Genomic DNA, 20036 nt, shown 5'->3' with positions numbered 1-20036 from the left:
TTGGTAATCCAAGTATGGCATGTATGCTAATTATCAATTAATGGCAGGCTAATTTTAACTCAGCCTTGGGCAAATCTGTTTCTATTTGCTTCCTCAACTATTAAAAAGGGGGAAATGACTCCTGGCCCACAGGCATCTTGGTAAAGATTTTACTCTTTGAAAATGCTTTTCTGTTGGAAACTGCCAGACAGATATTCTCATGACACATTAACCTTGAAGTTGAGCAAGAATTATACTAGAAGTTGTGACAGATTGGTAGGCAGAAATTTTGAGACTAGAACTGGCTGGAACATCAAGATTAACATTACACTCTGACCATTGCTTTTTCTCTCTCCTTTGCCCCTTTTCTCTTTCCCAAGTACTGGGGGATAGGAAACTAGGCCTTAACCTTCCTTTAAGAAAGTGACATACTGCTAGTTGCTTGTGGCTTGGAAGGGAAAACAAATCCCCATTTGATTCCTCAGCTTGGTGATTTCCTATAATGCCTGTTTTTGTGAATGATATTTATGGATTCCCCCTTTCCAGACAATTGCTTTGGAAAGTTATGTAACTAGACACTGATCTGAAGAGAAGCCAGACCTGGAGGTTATAATATATTGAATTTGTCCAAAGTTGAGTTCCTGTTTACAGGGGGATAGCCTGGGACCCTTTCTGCTAGGTTAGCTTTCTCCTTTGCTGAGTATGAGCACTTGGAATATTTTTGTCCTTGAAACAGATGCTTGAGGAAGACCGCAATATGTCTCTCAGATAATTAAACATTGGGACTCTGCATAAAAGGACAAGTTTTTATGCATCATTTCTGGGGACATTTTATCATCAGCCCCTCATTTACACTTTCTCCATACAGCATAGTAAACTATGGTATGGTATTTGAGAATCCTTATGCTTTGCCCTTTCCCACTCCCCAAACCTGAAACAATGCAAGTTTCCATCATTGTCATCCATGTTAGACAGATCTGTTCCATTTCAGTTGCAGAAAACATTCTTAGCAAACACTTACCCAGTGTGTTCAGCAGCAATCAGGCCATTGATGATGATGTAGAAGTTTATTAGAAAATGAAGAGAGGAATTACCTACAAGTAATTCTGGAGTGCTGGCTACTAGGAGCCAAGTGCCTCATAGGCAGTAATTCATTGAATAGCATGCATTTGTTATATGTTGGCTGCCAGAAGTTTAAGCACTTGAGCTCAAACTTGCCATTAGACCCTCCCCAGCATGCGGGCCACCCACCAGTTGCAAGGCATGATGACACGACAGATAACCCGCCCTCCTTGGTAGCAGTATGGATATGGGTAGTAACCTAGTAAGGGTTCACAGACGCGGCGGCAGTAGCGGTTGCCTCGACGGCAGTAAATACAACAATAACCTCTCTCATCCAGCATGGGGTCAAATTCTATTCCATTTTCAGTCTGAAAAAAGAATAAACTGGGGTTGGAGGGGAAGGTTCACCAAGAAGAGGCCCACCAAGCAGGGAAGGACTACAAGACTACATGAGTTGGGTACTGGTGAGAAGTTAAATTCCTTAGTCTGATAAAGATTAATCAAGATTGATTATGAATAAGTCTCTTAGGGATTCCAAGTTTCTTAAATTTTTTTTTGTTAAAACAATGATCATTCTCCTTTTGAGGACTTTGATCTAAGGAGTAGTGAGTTTTTGGGGGGCTCCTTGCTATCCTTCTAACAAGAGTAACACGAACGTAACTCACATAGTCATTTATTGGAAGTTCTTCTTCGCTTGCTTGTCTGGCATGGCGGGTCTTTTCCATCTTCACTTGAGGGACCACCCACTGCTCATTTTGTTCAATCCCTTTTTTTTCATTGGTAGGAAAGTGGAGATCTTCACCATCCTCCTCAAAGTCTTGTAACTCTGAAACTAAGGTAAGAAGCACAAAGTTGTGATTCACCTCCTTTGAAAATGGTTCCTGAAAGAAGTGCTGGGGGTTATGGTGTTGGGAATAGAGAATTTCATTTTGTCTTCTCACTGCCATTATTTAGGCAAGCATGAAACATGTTTCCAGACTCCTACAGCTACAGATTTAAAGAGATTTCCCAAAACACATCTGACTATTCCAAGGTACACAGACTTACTCTTTGCTCATTTGGCAGGAAGCACTTACTGCTTTGGCTTACTAGCATCCTAATTTTGAAAATGAGGACAGTGGGGTTGGGGGCACCTGGGTGACTCAGTCAATTGGGCGTCGGACTCTTGGTTTTGGCTGGGATCATGATCTCAGGATCTTGGGATCAAGCCCCATGTGGGACTCCATGCTGGGTGTGGAGTCTGCTTGAGATTCTCTCTCTCTCCCTCTGCCCCTTCCCCCTGCTCACATGCTCTCTCTCTCTCTCTCTTAAATAAATAAATAAAATCTTAAAAAAAATGAGGACAGGGGACTTATATGTCTCTCCCACAATGATTTTACCTATGATAGGTGCTCAGTAAATATTTTTTTGTTGCTGGATTTGATTTGGTGCCCTGTCTTCCTCCCCCTTCTCCTCTCTTTCTTGTCTTAAATTAAAAAAAAAAAAACAACAACCCTTCTATTTAGAAATAATCTTACATTTTACAGAAGAGTTGCAAAGGTAGTACAGAGTTCCTATATATCCTTTATGTAGTTTTCCCTAATGTTGACATCTCACATAACCATGGTACAATTATGAAAACTAAGAAATTAACATTGGTACAATACTATTAAGTTAACTATAGACTTTATTCAGATTTTATTATTTCTACTAATGTCTTTTAGAAAAAGAACACTAAAGCAGATGTTCTAGCATCTAGTCCAGAATATCACATTGTATTCAATGTTTTTTAAATTCAGTTTTCTTAAGCTGCCAAAGAGTACCAGTAGTTGCCTACATTGGTTAGAGTGGCCTCTCTTGAGTAATACAGTAATCTAGACCTTCTAGAATGAACAAGACCAGACTGTTAGCTGGGCAAAATAAGACATCCAGAGACCTTCGTCTTCTTCATGAGCTGACTGGAAGTTGAGAGTTGGACTCATACCCTAGAGCTGCAGCCCTCAATTACTTTTATAGTGATTCCTAAAACAGCCACAAAGAGATCTGTATTGCAGCAAGTGTCTTTTCTTCTTGGGGGGAATGCCACTATCTGACAAACAAAATCATTCTTGAGACAACAGGACATTGTTTGGGCTCTTCTCTCCTCTCTTCCTGGGTTGAGTACATAGTGGTTTGAAGAATAGCTTAGTATCCTGACTGTGATGAATATCAGATGTGCAAAGGAAGGTGAGTTTTTTGCCATCACTCGTTACATTAGGGTGGCATTACCTTTGCTGGGATATTTAAAAGCTTGTCAGCATTAATTTATCTGATATATAACTTAGCTGTGAAAAATTCCTTCCTCCTTTGGCAGTCAGCATATACAGTTTCATCTAACAAGATATAAGCTGATCATTCTTTTCTTAGAAACGTAGCATCTAAATGATGGGAATATTAACCTCTTACTGACTTTAAAAAGTGGAGGAGGAGAAGGCATACCTGCTATTAGAGTGGGATTAATCCAATACATGGTCACATTATCACAAATTTCCAGAATTTTGGAATTTTTCAGAAAGTCTCGGTTTTCAATAGGCTTTTCTGCTGGGACCCAAATCACGGACTGTTCAAAAAAAGTTGTGGTAATTTCTTCATTCTGAGAGAAGTAAGTTCAAGGTAGAGATAAGGCAGAGAAATTAATAAGATGAATGAGACATTATGGGATGCTGGAAAATACTCTCTTTTGAGTCTGAGTAACAGTTCCAATCCCAGGGCTGCCAGTGAAATAGCTCTGTTTTGTGCATACAGTAGGTGCCCTTGGGAGAGTTAAGAGCTGATCCCTCTCTGGGGTCTAATGGTAAGGCTGCTTACTGTAACAGGAGTTTTTTCTGCTATCATTTCACTCAGCTAGGAAGGTTATTCATCATTTTCTGGGCCTCCCACTGGACCATGTATGTTTTAATTGGGCTTCTGGAACCCTGAATGATTTACATTTGTTTTTGCTCTTTTAAATGGATGTTGTGAGTGCCTGCCATGTTTTAGGCTTGCAACTAAGATTGCAAACAGGATTTGATCTCAAGCTGAAAAACAGCTTGTAATCCAAGCTGGTGAGATCAATTAAATAGCAACCAAATCTAATATTTGGGTTTTACAAGATTTGCCTGTTAACGGTGGCTAGCTGTAGCACAAAATATGTTTTTTTTTTTTTTTTTTTTTTTTTTGGTCTTAAAGTCAAGTCTTCAGCTTGTGACTTCACTGGCCTTAACACTGTTTTACTCCTTTCACTCTAGACGTTTATAGTTCATCTCACAGTGTTTTTTTCTTATATTATCAAGAATATGGCCTTCTCTCTTTTTTTTCCGTACTGGCAGTAGTTATCTTGTATACCTACTTCTTATTCACTTGTCTTTTGGGCCTTGACATTTCCTCCTACTCTTAATAAGACTTTTACTTTTCTTTCTGGTTTCTTTCTAGCTTTATGATTTCAGTGTTTTTATTTGCTCATTGAAATATGGCTTTGTATAATTTTTCCCCTAATCATTTAAAACTCTCAAGTCTTAGCTCTCTTGCCCTTGAGTCTGTAAAGACCTTGGGATGCATTGAAATGGAGTGTAGAAAAAAATGAGGTTGGTGTACTGACTAGCTTTGTTAGCAAAATCAGGGCTATTTATATCACTGCTCTGCATGTTTAGCATGCGCAAACCATAGATACAGTGGTGGAAAGTATGCAATAAAAGGGGTTTTGTCACCCAGAACTGCAAACTTATTTCATAAAAAAATCTGTAGCCTGAATATATATATGGATTTTCCCGAAGATAAAGTAATCTCACTATCATGAGATACTTATGTTATTTAAAAGATGTGGCAAAATTAATTGAGGAATAAATTAGGGCCAAAATGAGACATTATGGGCCTTTGCCTTTATATTTTTCAGAAAAATTTATCTTGTTGCTTTAGTTCAGGGCTTCATTGCTGGCTGGTCCTACTCAAATGTTTACACTATTTTCTGTAAAAAGCAGCATTTAGTACCTTTTTAGCCTATCAATTCTCCTTTCATCTTACTCTTGCCTACTGCAGTAATTCTTAATATCCTGAAAGTTGTTCTGTTCCTCAGATGCGTTGAATTTATGTTTATTTTTATTGTATTTATGTATTTATGTGTGTGTGTATTTATTTATTTTTATTAATGTATAATGTATTGTTTGTTTCAGGGGTACAGGTCTGTGATTCATCAGTCTTACACATTCACAGCACTCACCATAGCATATTCCCTCCCCAGTGGAATTTATGCTTATTTAAAAAAAAATCTTCAAAATTTTTCACTACCATAGGCCTTGAGAGCACAGTATCATCTTTGGGAAAGCTTCTTCTTTTTCTTGGAACTTTTAGGAACAAGGGTTTGTAATTTTTCTGGCCATAAGGAGACCAGTGACAGGTCTGGGGGAGCCAATGATAGCTCTGAGACTTGGGTAAAGGCGAGGATAAAATGCTCCCTATCCTACCTCACCCCTGCCCCCAAAATAAGAAAAGCAAAAGCAAAAGATAAATGGGCAGCTGATAATTAAAATGGACAGAACTATCTAGGAAAATAGTGACAAAGAAAGGGGGAGAGAGAGAAGAAAGAGGTCTTTATGGTATACAGAGAGGCCACTGTGCCCTTGCTGTAATTTCATTTTAGATTTGCCAGTTAAACAGCAAAACCAAACCAAACAAACCAAACAAATATTTGTTTCATTCTAGCTACAGTGGGAATGTGCTGTGACAAGATGGCCTTAGCTAAGTTTCCCCTTACTGCTTCACTGACAGCAACACACTGTAGTTACAGACAGAATATCAGGGAAATATTAGAGCTTGAAGGGCTTTAAGGATGGCTGTATTTTAGGTCATAATCCTCCATCTCCCACTAGGCTTTTGGGGGCAATTTAGTGATTGTGCCAGTATCTTAGCTTACCTTACCCTGGCCTGGCAGTATGTTTTCAGAAAATTTGTCTTAGACTGTAGTTCTCATCTTCTTTGCTTTTTCTTTCCCAAGTAAGGTTAAATGCACATTATTCCATTGGCAGCCCAACATACAATGGTAAGGTGAATGAACCGAAATTTTTTTTTAAAATAAGTGAATGTCACAGTATGATAAAAGTAGCAAGGTTCTCAGATGGCTTTGGGACTTTTGTTTTTTAAGGCTTTATCTTTAAACAGGATTGTTTTAGCTCTCTTAACTAGAACTTTGGTTTGGAAGCAAACGTACATAATGTTAATGGCTACCCAGGTATAAAAGTATAGTTCTGCACCTAACAGCACGAACTTTAGTTTTTTGAAAGGCCCGAGTTCAAGATCCCAGTCTGCTCTTCACTGTGCGACCTTGGGCAAGTTACTTTTCACTTCTGAACCTAGTTTCCTCGTGGGAAAATGAGGATAATGATAGCATCCACTTATAGGGTCATCGCGAGACTCAAATGAGAATAAAGCATTTAGTACACTATCTGGCACATGGCTAACACCCAGTAAATGATGGCTTTGCCTACCACTATTAATATTCTTACATACCTCATCTATTTCCTCCTCTGGTTCAGAAAATTCAGGAATCACTTTAATCTGAGTTTTGATGAAGCATTTTTGAAGACCTACAAAGTAGATGCCAGTGTAACCCTATAAACAGACAAAAAAAAACACAAAACTTCCTGAAATAGCCAAAGTTAATGAGTTCCCTGATCTATTAAGGCCCCAGGATCCAAAATCTGAATTCAAAGGGAAGCTTTGTCTTATAAATCAAGTGGAGGCTAAAGGCTAATTTTAACTTGACTAAAATGTTCTACTATTTTAAGTGAGAGCCCTTGGAAAGTGGAATATCCAACTTACATTTTTAAAGTCATGTATTTCCAATGTTTCATCAGTGCCATTTCCACTTCTGAATATTTCAGTTCTGGTCACAGGATCAATTTCCATGTAAATCTTTTTCTTCTCTCCATTGCTGTAGAAAGTGTGCTCCATGTCATATGTCTGGAATAACAGAGGAGAACAAGCTCTAAGATACTCAGTGTGTCCCTTCAAAGGATGCTTTAATTGGATAATATCTGGGGCACCTTCTCTTTCTGGAGCCTTTGTGGTGAGGTGCCATCTCAACAGCTTACCATTGGGATTTCTCTGAGATTTAGGATTAAAGTGAGGTACTTTTTGGCACTGGAGCTGATATGGGGATCCCTTCAGAGCCAGTATTTTGTATTCAACCCAACTTGCTGAACTAATCACTAAAATTCCAACAGTTTTCTTGGCAGCCTTGACTAAATAGAGAATGATATTTTTGCAAACCAGCCTGTAAAGTATTTTCCCCTTATGTTAAGCAGAGGGATCACATAAAACTGATGCTGCCTCTTTAAGTTACCACTTCCTTTCCAAGTGCTCACCCCCTCTCTCCCCCTGAAATTCACTGGGGCAAAGAAAGAGATTTGAACACATTTAGAATGCTTAGGTATTGCTCTTTATCTCTTTATCTATCCAGGGCTTTAATATTACCTCAGTAGTCTTGGGTCTATCTTTTTTAGAATCTGAATACCATTCACCTTGGCCAACATGAGGTAAAAGACTTACCCTGACCTTAATTGCTTCCTTTTCCCCTTTCAACTTCAGGAAACATTTATTGCCTTCCCCTGACCTTCTCTTTTATGGGCTAATCAAACCCTCTCAGTTTATTCCTGTGTTCTGTTTTCCAAACCTAATTCGGTTGGCTTCAAATTCTGTTGTATAGAGAATTCAACAACTGTGTCAAGTGCCTTGCACTAAGTAATATGGTATCTTCCAAGAATAGTACCATAGAAAGGCTTCTTATCAGGTCATTATTGAGTGGTTGCATCAGAACCCCAGACTCTCTCTGGCCTTCTAAAAGTGACATTTTTTCCTTAAGACCAAGAAGACCAGTCCCATCAAGTGTCCCAGTTTAGGAGTAAGCCCATTACCTATAACTGATGACACATTTGTAGTTAGAAACAAACAACAAACCTAAAGTAATTCACTACCTGTCACAAACCAAGCCAGACCTAATGGGACCATGAGGAAATCTGTCTTATCCTTGTTGTTAGGATGCCTTCTGCTATCATATTCATTTTTCCTTAGGAAAAAAATTCGGTGAACTGAAATCCTCCTAAAACAAGTCATCTATAGAGCCAAAGTTGCTTTCTTTTTTTTTTATTATTTATTTATTTTCAGCATAACAGTATCATTATTTTTTCACCACACCCAGTGCTCCATGCAATCCGTGCCCTCTATAATACCCACCACCTGGTACCCCAACCTCCCACCCCCCTGCCACTTCAAACCCCTCAGATTGTTTTTCAGAGTCCATAGTCTCTCATGATTCACCTCCCCTTCCAATTTACCCCAACCCCCTTCTCTCTAACTCCCCATGTCCTCCATGCTTTTTGTTATGCTCCACAAATAAGTGAAACCATATGATAATTGACTCTCTCTGCTTGACTTATTTCACTCAGCATAATCTCTTCCCGTCCCGTCCATGTTGCTACAAAAGTTGGGTATTCGTCCTTTCTGATGGAGGCATAATACTCCAAAGTTGCTTTCTAATGACGTGGTTCCCAGTGACAACCTTTTAGAACTTGTACTGGCTTGGGTTGCTTTTTAATGTTTGCCAGTGTCTGTGACTGAATGTTAGTTTAACCTGGTCAGATTTTCCCTAACTCAAGTAGAGAAACACATTGGAAGGGTTTGTAGAAACAATGTTATTTCAAGTGTGAAAAGTCTATGTAGCTGCTGAATAGGAAGAGACAATGTCATTTACCTCCCTGTAGCTCTGCAGTGCCTTGGACAGGGTCAGTGCTTAAGCACTGAATGTACTCAGTTATTAGGTTTTCAACATGAGTTTTTCCTACCAGTGACAAAATTCTCATCTTCGTAAAGAGACATTTTGAACATTGGTGAGTTCTTTTAAGGGGAAGGAAAATGGTATTTACAACCTTACAGCAACTGCAGAGTTAACTCAGGAAGTCTGGCCTGGTTTGTGACAGGTAGCAAACAAATTCTTTTAGGCTTGTTATTTGCTTCTAGTTATAAATATGTCCACAATTTCAGCTCTGCAGCCAGCTTGAGAAACTTCTACCTATAGCAACAAATTGTACTCTCAGTCCACCTGACCTAAGTAGAGGACAAAGGCAACAACTTCAGATCCGGGCTTGTCAGATCTCCCAACAGAAGAGAATTTCTTCAGAAATATTATCCATTGTTGAGACAAATGTCGACATTACTAGTCATTGGGGGTGGGGTGGGGTGGGGTGTTTGTTTCATCAGTAGCACTATTGATGGATTATTGCATGGAAAAATGAGGTTAGAGACTAGGGGATGTTGGAATGCTGCCTACCTGGGCAAAAGAAAAAATAGAGGCTGTATTTTCAATCATTGGTAGAAGACTATGGAACCATACTAGTGACATTTAGAATTTCAGTGTACTTCTGTGGAATGAGTTTCCCTGCACTGTTGGCAATACACTTCACTTGGACACCTTGCTAGATGAAAGCTGTGGGAAACAGCCAAGCTCAGCAGATCTTGATTACTTTCAACATTCCTTCAAAGAGGTTTTCTTGGCTTTTTGTTTAGTTTTTTTTTAAAAGATTTTATTTATTTATTTGACAGACAGATCACAAGTAGTCAGAGAGGCAGGCAGAGAGAGAGGGAGAAGCATACTCCCCTGAGAGCAGGGAGCCTGAAGCAGGGCTCGATCCCAGGACCCTGGGATCATGACCTGAGCCGAAGGCAGATGCTTAACGACTGAGCCACCCGGGTGCCCCTTTTGTTTAGTGTTGGTTTGTTTTTTGCTTTGGTGGGGGAGAAGGGGTCCATTCTGATTGTATTCACTAACCAGCTATTGGATTTTTTTTTTAAAGCAATGATAGGTTGCTTAATGGAGTGAGATCAGAATGACTTCATTTATGTGTGAATCCTGGATGAGGGGTGGGTGGTGGAAAGCTATATATTCACCCAGATGGAATTCTACTATCAAAGGTGTCCTTTTGGAACAGACTGTCCTTGTCTAGGAAGATGATGCCGGTGGCCCACTTTGGACCGTTTGGGGATGGGTTTGAGCAAATCCAGACATACTGTCTCGCCCATGTCCCTGTGGAGCACATTGCCTGGGTAATGGCTATGCAAGCTCCATTGGCCCATATGGAGACTGAGCTCATGACTTTGGCTTCAGAAATACTTTTCTCTCTACTAAGCTCACTGGCTCAGGGGCTGAGGGTCTTTCTGGAGATGAAGGAATAAATGGTTTTGTCCTTTCCAGGCACTAAGTAAAACAGAGACAGTATGACTGGCCTGAGAGAGGTTTGACTGGGCTCTTAGCTCATTTCACAATGCCCCCCAACTCAGCTTTACTTCCAGAAAGACAGAGCAAAGACAGAGAGTATTGAGGAGTATCTGTTAAATTGGCAAATAGGGACAGTTAATCACTGGTGTTTCTAGGAAACCTAGTTCTTTTCATATCCTGTTCATTTTGTATCCTCCTAGTCCTTCCCCTTCTTCCTATCTCCCTCTATCCCTTTGTCTTCTGTCTAGACATCTAGGAATCTCATGGTGTGCCAGGCCCTTTATGTCAAAGAAGAAATCAATTTGACAAATGATTTCACACTAAGATAATAGTGATGGGTATTTGTATCTTAAAAAAATGAGTGCAATATTTAACTCAAAGGAATGAATTACTGATGATGGATTTTAAGCAGAATGACACCAGGAATAAGATATTTTGAAGACAAGGGCATCCTTCCAGCGCCACTCAAATAGGTTCCTATTCTACCCATATGTAGGGCTGGCCTTAACTATAAGGACCAGAAAACTGGAGTGGGGCAGGGAAGACCATGGACTGGAATATGACTCAGAAGTGAAATGAAATAGCTATGTGATTAAGTTTAGGCACTGAGAGATGTAAGAAGATCACAGTGAGAAAACATGGAGCAAAACCAAAATCATTTCTCTTCCCTGCCCAGGACTTCTTTCCTCAATCCAGTTAAAGCCTCCACTCAGGTAGCAAATGAGCCCTAACAACCCCCTTCCACAGTTTCCCCTGTTTCTTGCCTCAATTTGTGGCAATCTCTGAGATTAGAAAAGAAAGCTTTTTATAAAAAATAATGTTGTCTAAGATCTCAGTGTGATGGATCTGTTTTGGGGCCAAGTACCTTTTGCCTTTCCTACAAGGGATTTGAGGACATTTGGCTTAGGCTTGCTTTTAGAAGCCTGTGATTAATCTAGCTGCTCTTCTCTCCACCATCATCCTTTACTGTCTGTTTAGGAGGTACACTCTCCAAAGGTGAAATACATGCTCAGAATAGCTGGCTAGCAGGTGTCAGGCTGGAAGGAAGGGAAGGGAATGCATTGTACCATTTTATTACCAACGTAGCCTGTGGGAATTAAAGGGCCTCTGGGTATTTCTTTACCAACACAGAGCAGACAGATTGTTTCTTATGCAAAGTTGGACTTCTGCATCTTCAATCACCAGTTCTCAGCCCTGAAAAAAATTGGCATAAGCAGCAGAGACATTCCTGTTTTTCAACAAGAAAAAAACCATTTCTTTCATCTACAGACTCAAGCTGGCTGGGAAGTTTTCCCATACCCACTGTCCCCACCACCCCTTATTCTTAAATGCGACATAAGATTAGTAGAAAAAATCCTTAGACCACGTGCTAGTCCAAGCCTCAACTCTGCCACTTAAAAGCTGTGTGACCTTGCACAAGTCACCAAGTTTCTCTGGAGTTTCAGCTCCCGTCTTTATCTCCCATGCCTTACCAGATGCAATGTTGAGTAGTTGACAGAATTAGTTTTGCTCAGATTTGGGCTAACACCTGTTAGGCTGATGATCGGACTGCGACTACCTGTTGATCACCTGGACTTCTTTCCCTATACAGCCCCAATCCCACTCTCAGTCTCTAAGCTCCCTTTGAGGATGCAGGTTTTCCTTGCTGGCACCATGTAAGCTGCTCAGCAAATGCTGCCTTAAGAGAATGAAGGACTGAATAAGAAAGTGCTCTCAGTAGCCAGAGTCCTGGTACACATAACTGATGCTGCCTCTTAATAGTCCAGAGCAAGAGCTGCCCCAGTGAGAGCTGCTGTTTGTATGAGGGTGGGCTTTGCTCCTGTGATAGTTTGGGAGGAAAATAAAGTGAAGAGAAGTCTCCTTTTAAAAAATGCCCATGTGGCACCATCTGGTGAAGCTCAGTTCCCCCGCTAAAGAGATTTCTTTCAGCTACAACTCCAACTTTTTCCTTGAGTGTATGAATGCTTCTCCAGATCCACATTTTACCCACCAAACTGCAGTGTAGGAAAGCCCAGGGAACTCAGGAAGGAGAGTTGTGTCAATTGTATGCTAACAAGAGGAGTAGAAGAAGAAAGTGGGTCTCTGGCCAATGCTAGCATTAGAGAAACAGGCAAAGGAAAGCTGGATCCAGACTTAGCAGGGAAGTGTTTTTTCCAAACAAAGGATTTTCAGCCTCCAGTAATAATTGGGCTTGCAATCCTGGGTGAGGTTGTCTTAATGATTATTTGCAGTTGAGGTTATAGAGGAGAAAGCAGACAGATGCCCAACTAGCCCTATCAGTTCTCTTCTCATCTTGATAATATGTGGAAGTTAAGAAGATGCTCCCAGTATGTGGAAGTTATGAGGACCCTCCCAGTAATCTTTTTATTGCTGTGTGGGCCTTACGACTTATGGTTTCTGAACAACCCTAATAAAGTCACCAGGCAGTTCCTGGGTATGGCAGGAAGGGCAGAATTTCATTTATTTAATTTATCATCCTTCTGCCTCATTCTTCAAAGGATTGGAGTGACTAGGTTATAAGGTCTGTGATGTATCTATAAATTGTTGTTTTAAATGCTGGGATTTTTATGACTTGTTTTCTCCATGTTGGATTAATTAACTGGGGAGTTGGCTTCTAATTGTTTCAAGTTAAATGTGTAAGGCAGGGAGGTTTAAGGAAGAATGTTCCTCTAGGGAACTGGCTTCAAAAATCCCTAAGTAGTCACTGCCTGGAAGTGGGGCCTCATTGTGATGCACTCTCAAAATCTCTGGGACTGAATAAGTCCCTTCTGCTTGGTTGAGAAACCTGGATATAGAGTTTGATGGTCTGGCTTTCATTCAGCTCAAGTGGCTCCTATATGTGGTTGTGGGTTAGGGGTTTCTAGCCTGTAAGGGAGTGCAGCAGCTACCCCAGAATTAATCCCCTTTGTTTCACTTCATTTTGATGACTTTCTGTTTCTGGAGTGTGTGTGTGTGTGTGTGTGTGTGTCTGTGTGTACGCATGTGTATGTGTGTATGCGGGTGCATATGTGTTCATGCCTGAAGTTAGGAGAGGGGATCAAGCATGGCTTACCCCCACTTTAGGATCAAGAATCTGGAGTTTTGTACACACCAAGGTGGGAGATAATGGCAGGAGAGGAATGACTTACTGTCAGGGAAATGTCAACACCAGATGTGAGACGTTGAGTAAGTCCTGTTTATTTTAAACAGATGTCAAAAAAAAAAAAAAACCAAAGTAAAAAGGATATAAGATGGAGGCTAGAGGAGCAAATACTAAGAGCTTGGAGGAAGCCCCAGGGGAGCAAACAAATCACTCCATCCGTAAGCACAATAAGCATCAACAGTTCTGTCCACCAAGGGCCCCACAGTCCCCATAGGTCTCATAGGCTTGTAAAGGAAAGTCCAGAAGAGTCTGGATTTTAATCAGTTAACTGTTGTTTCTCGCTAGACCATACTCTTAAGGGGAGAGTCTTTAATTTGTGCAAGATGCCTGGATCCTTTTCCTTTGCAAGTCTTCTTCCAAGACTAATCTGACTACTTTTCTCTTCCCAGGATTCGTCAGTCAGCTCCAAGTCAGGCATATTGGCAGCCTTAGCCCTTGGAAACATAGATGGTCTCTTGGGCTCTTTGTCTGGGGATTAAAGGTAGTGGTAGACTGAGGGAAGCATTCACATCTCCAGCTGGTTCCTTAGTTTACAATGGACCCAGCCTGGTCTTGTGGCAAAGGCCAGGACTTAAATATCCAAGACAATAAATTGCAACTCCCCAGTTGGAATGGAGAAAAAATAAGCTTGTTTATGGTGGAAAAAGTTGAACTAGGAGACACCTATTGTCTTTTACCAGATTACTTTGCAATAATTTTGTTTATTTCTGAGAATCCCTTTGCTCAAAAGCACATCCGAAGATGTATTACTTCACGAGAGATTTGATTCTTGATAAACTTTATTTGATAGCATACCCCACCTCTTTTGTGCATGCACTGACTAGGTTTTACTTTTGGTTTGAGGAGTCACAGAATTCTTCCTTATAATGCATTTAAAAGAGAACTGAAGTAAGAAGCAAAGATGATATAATATGGAAGCAGAGGAAACCATGGATCCTATTAGTGAGTTTCGCACCTTGCAAAATAAAAACAAAGTCCCACTTAGTCATTTATAGTTGTGCTGAGACAAATAACATTAGAAGTTTAGAAAAACACATAAACTGTTTCAAAATAGCATTTGCAGTACCAACAGCTACAATAAAACAAGAAAGGCCATCTGGCCCCATGTGTAGTTAGGCTTGTACAGGTGGTCAAAAGGGCTAGATACCTACTACACTGAGTTAAGTACATTATGGCCATGGAGCACAAAAGAGTTTATTGTCCTCTAACTCACCTATAATTGTCTAAAGGATCCAATATTCAATTTGTGGGGCAGCACATCACCGAGGGAATTAACCAAGTGGTAGAAGAATTGGATTAGAATGCATTTTGGCACTTTTATTCATTTGCTGTTTCCTTTCTGATATGTATTTCTTTGCCCACCTTGATAACTTGCATCTAAGTGGCTTTTCTAGAAAAATATGTGAACAAAAAGTAGTTTAGAAGCAGGGTACAGTGCAAGAGATGAGAGGGAGAGAAAGAGAGAGAGGAGGAGGAAGAGAGAAGGGGAGAGAAAGAGAGAGAATGAGAAAAATGGCTAACTATAGGTATTGGGTGATGACTCAACTCCTTTCTGGAACAAGGTGTAAATAAAAAGGCAATCAAACAAGATGGGTCCCTTTGATTTTTATTCTCCTTCCTACTTAAACTTGGTAAGATAGCCTCTGGGACTAAATGAAAGTGGGTATGGCAATAGAGGTGAAGAATCCAGGGGTAACTATGCCTTATTTCTCCGTTTTCTTTTGGACACCGGTCCAGTTAATTTTCTCTTTTCTGCCCTCTGCCTCTCCTCTTTCAACAATCCATATGCTTTCCTCTTGGCTCCTATCACTCCTTTGGCTCCCAGTAGTCCACACCAGCCCATTTTCTTCTTGTCTCTCATTCTCCCTCCTGGATATATGCCTTTCTCTTCCTACATCTGTTATCAAATAGAAATGAGCATCTCATGATAACAAATTAATTAAAAAGTAACAACAATCCACATGCAGAGAGAAAAATATGGCAAAGACAGAAAACCATCTACACACCTTTACATTTATTACTTCTCCCTTAAATGGAAATTGTTAGCATGAAGGAACTATTATTTTCCTTTCCTCACATCTAAACTTGCTCACTGTATGTGAATCTGGGAGTAACAATAATATTAAGGCACACTAATATCAACTACAGTGGCCAGCTAGGTAGACCAAGTGATCTTAATAGCAGAAGCTTTCTGAGATACCTGTGATTAATGACTTGGTGTCTCTTGTTTCTACCTTGTGTCATTACTCCCTTAGCGGGTCAGTGACAACTGTGACTGGTGAGGAGCTGAAAAGCTCTTGTTTTTTTTTTTTTTTTTTTTAAGTCATAAATACATGTGAAGTCAGGTATGAGGGATGCTTCTTCTGAAAAGGAGTTTGCTGCCTGTCCTCAGAGCAGATGCATTAAGTCAGAAATATAATCCCTGAAAATCCTTTGCTGCCATTTCTGGTGATTTTTTCTTATGTGGTGGTATAATTACTTTTCTATCAGTTTCTGCCCAGATAATTGAAAAAAAGATGAAAAGTATTTTTTTCTTACAGTAAAAATTTTGCTTCTAAGAGGAGTCTTAACTTCTTAAAGCCAAGCATTATTTAAAAAGTGGGTAATTCTACTCCTATCATTATTAACTGAAATACAGAAAACATAGTTTTCCCTTACAAAAATAATTAGGCAAATAAAAGAAAGCAAAATCTTATTTCAATTTTTCATACCTTCAGAAAATATATGCAAAATGGACTTAATGGTTTTCATTTCAGAGTAATATACATGTCAAGCACTAATTAAATTCAATCAAACTCAAAACAGAAGCAGTAGATATTAATGTGCATTTACTTACTTTTTTGGGTGTCTCTGGCCAGAAGTGCTTGCCTCCCCAAAACAGGACAATTAGAGTTAGGGCCAGGATACCAAACACCAATCCACAGATCTTAAGTGATTTACATATCTTCTTGGATTTAAAAGCTTCTGCCTAAGCAAAGAACAGAGAGAATAAAACAATACACTAGCTCTTAAAATAGCAAGCCATAATTCAAAGTCACCTTTGATTTCACTTTCTAATGTTCACATTGCGATATGATAAATCTGTGAAACCATGCTTCTGCTCAAAAGGGAAAAAATATGAATCAACTTACATTTAGAATGTGACAGTCCTCACAGTTCTCTGGAGGATTCTTTGCCATGCTCTCTCAGCACACAGTACTCTTTTCCTTCTTTGAGAGGACTGAGAGACCACTGCTGAGGTGGAGTTGCAAGTGAGTCAGCTAACAGATGCCAGAGGAGAAGCTGAATTTATATGGCTCAAATATGTCATACCAGAGCCTGAAGGAGCCCAGGGGGCTCCTGTGCTGCGATTTGTTACATAGATATACCCATATATGTATATAACTTCTGTGCACAGAATTCCATCCAGAATGGCAAAGACAGAAGGTTATAATGAAAACTATTGTCCTGGGGGTTGGCTTGGAAGGGGACCAAGCCTAGGACACATTGAAATGATTTTTCACTATGAACTTAAAATATCAGTGGCACATGTGCTGCATACTCCAGAAATAAGCAAACAAAACAAAAAAGGAATGAAGTCCTGATTTCAATTCCATTTGTTTTTAACAAATACTTATTGCAGGGATATTAAATGTCAGGCACTGTACTTGGTGTTGGAGATTCAGAAATGAATAAGGTACTGCCTCCTCCATTATGATAAAGCTCTTTGAGACTGAGATCAATATATAATCAACTAATTACAGTTAAAAATGGGATTAAAAGATTAATGATACATTTTCTCTCTCCATACTATCTGATTATTTTCCTTTCTTGAATTCTCTTCCTCAGCTTGTTCTTTAATGTTAATATTCCTTATGGTTCTATCCTTGATGATCTTCTAACTCTATATATACTTCTTAAATGATCTCACACACTCCTATAGTTTAAAATGTCAGCTGGGTATCAATTATTTTTAAATCTGTTTCTATAACCCTTTTCTGTCTCCTGAATTTCAAAACCATTTTAATATCTCTACCTGGATGTACCTCAGAAACCTCAAACTCCACATGTCTCACATAAACCTCTTCTTCCCCCCTTCTTCCAACCTAGTCTTCTCCATATTCTTTTTTTTTAAAGATTTTATTTATTTATTTGACAGACAGAGATCACAGGTAGGCAGAGAGGCGAGGAAGCAGGATCCCTGCTGAGCAGAGAGCCCGACGCAGGGCTTGATCCCAGGACCCTGGGATCATGATCTGAGCTGAAGGCAGAGGCTTAACCCACTGAGCCACCCAGGTGCCCCATCTCCTCCATATTCTTAATCTTGTTTGGTGGTTTTATTAGTTTTCTAGAGCTACCATAACAAAGTACCACAGACTGGGTGGTATGAACAACAGAAATTTATATTCTCATAGCTCTAGAGGCTGGAAGTCCAAGATCAATGTGTCAGCAGAGCTGCTTTTTCCCGAGACCTCTCTCCTTGCTTTGTAAATGGTCTTCCTCATGTTCACATGGCATTCTGTCTCTATGCATGTCTATGTCCTAATTTCTTCTTATAAGGACAACAGTCTTATTGGACAAGTCCCCTGCATATGACTTATCTCCAAATGCATTCTAAGATAATGGGTATTAGGGTTTCAACATATGAGTTTGGTAGGGCGAAGGGCACAATTCAGCCCATAACAGTGGAACGATCACCCACCTAGGCTCCAAAGCTAGAAAACTGAGGTTTGTTCCCAACTTGCCTTTTTCATTCCCTTGATCTAGTCAGTCACCAAATCTTATGGATTCTAAATTCTTACATCCTTCAAAGTCATTATTTCCTCTCTATATTGACCATTAAAGTTTAGTTTAGGTCTCTGAGAGGTCTCAAAACCACACTGTTCTCTTAGGGCTCTAGACCCATGTGTCTAACCTGTTGGATCTCTTCACTTAGATATTTTGTAGGCAACTCTAATATCACATATTTCAAACTGAATTATCATCCCTTCCAAACACACTTTTCTTTCTGTATTACCTCCCTCATTAAATGACAGGATGATTAGTCTTTAGAATAGAAATCTCCAAATGATCCTTAGTTTTTCTTTCTTGTTCATCCCCAAGCCTAATCAATTATTGAATCCAGTCAATTTTGCCTTTGAATTATCTTCCCAATTCTCAATCACCACTGCCTTAGTTGAGGTTTTCATAGTTACTTTTAATGTTGCATTAGAATTCTAACTGGTTTCTTTGCCTCTAATCCATTGCCTTCAAGGTGATCTTTCTAAGAAGCAAATCTGAGGATAATCTTTCCCTTGCTTAAAATCTTTTCATGTCTATTCATTGTCTATAAAGTCAAAGCTACTTATGGTGACATCATAATCATTTCATGGTCTGGATGCTTTCTACCTCTCTAGCCTTGATTTTGGACAATTTCTTTCATAGAGATGAAGTCAGCTGAGAGGTTCTCAACTGGACAGGGCCATAAGGCATGTACATGAGACTTTACCCACATCCTAATGTCTCAAAGAAAAATAATTTTCTGTTTCAGGCATAACTATGCATTAAATTGATTATGTAATTTATGAAATATAAGTTATGGTTTTATTTGTTTTATACTTTTTTAACCAAGCTTAGAAAAAAAGAGAAAGTCATAAGAGAAGTCTCATGAAGAAACCTATGTTTACTATGTTAGAAGACTTCCCCCTCCACAGTGTTACACTAGGCCTCCTTATACTTCACCCTTTATTAATACTGAGCACCTTCTGCTTTTTCACACTATGGAGTATTTTACATGTTATACTCTTGGCTTGGGTTTCCCTTCTTTGTTCTTTCTTTGTATCTTATTCATACTTTAAATCTTGCACTTATTATACTGCATCATAGTTCACTTCAAGGTGTTTTGCTCCTGAACAGACTTTGAGATCTTTAAAAACATGCTTTATTTGTTAAAAGTATTTAATTAAAATAGAGGTCAAAGCAATGTGTCACGGAAGGATGGGGGTGATGATTAATTCTGATTCAATAGAGCAGGGAAAATGGCATAAAGCACATGGATTTGCAGTACATTGTCCATTTATTAGCACTGTTTATTCAGTGCTCTATATGTGGTAGGCACTGTTATAGGAGCTGAACATACATTTAGATAAGACAAACACAGTTCCTGACATTATAAAGCTCTGTGTCTAGCTGAGGAGACAGAAGTTAAACTGAAAGGAAAAAGATCCTGTAAATAAAGAAAAAATATAAATTATGAAACATGCTAAGGAAGAAAATTTCAGGGTGTCATGACATCACCTAATTTGAATTGGAGGTGTCAGGGAAGTCCATGCTGCCATCAATGTCTCTTAAGCTCAGACTTAAATAATGAGTAGAAGTTAGCTGATGAAGAGTGAAGAAAAGATTATTGCAGGCAGAGGGAACAGCACATGCAAATACCTTGAAACAGAAGTGATCTCTATTTGGAGAGTAAGAGGAAAATCAGTGTGGCTGTAAAAAAGTGAAGGATGAGGAAAGTTGTCTAAGAAAAGGCTGAAGAGATAGACAAGGACCATACCATACAAGATTTTGTCTATTAGGACTGTTTTTGGCTGCATGTAAAAGAAACCAAGATATGGTGGCTAAACAAAACAA

General features: G+C 39.4%; 1 protein-coding gene across 1 annotated transcript; it reads right to left on the bottom strand.

Moving 5' to 3' along the window:
* Positions 1-1034: 1034 nt before the first annotated feature.
* TNMD (tenomodulin) lies at positions 1035-16822 on the bottom strand. Its single transcript, XM_032330897.1, has 7 exons — positions 16577-16822; positions 16282-16413; positions 6853-6993; positions 6541-6642; positions 3499-3652; positions 1707-1873; positions 1035-1409 (listed from the first exon to the last, which is right to left on the bottom strand). Exons 1-7 carry the CDS (start codon positions 16622-16624, stop codon positions 1200-1202), a joined length of 954 nt encoding a protein of 317 aa, XP_032186788.1. The 5' UTR covers positions 16625-16822; the 3' UTR covers positions 1035-1199.
* Positions 16823-20036: the final 3214 nt, after the last annotated feature.

The sequence above is a fragment of the Mustela erminea genome, chromosome X (genome assembly GCF_009829155.1).
Source record: "Mustela erminea isolate mMusErm1 chromosome X, mMusErm1.Pri, whole genome shotgun sequence".
Classification (NCBI taxonomy): Eukaryota; Metazoa; Chordata; class Mammalia; order Carnivora; family Mustelidae; genus Mustela; species Mustela erminea.
This window is presented reverse-complemented; position numbering and strand designations above follow the sequence as displayed.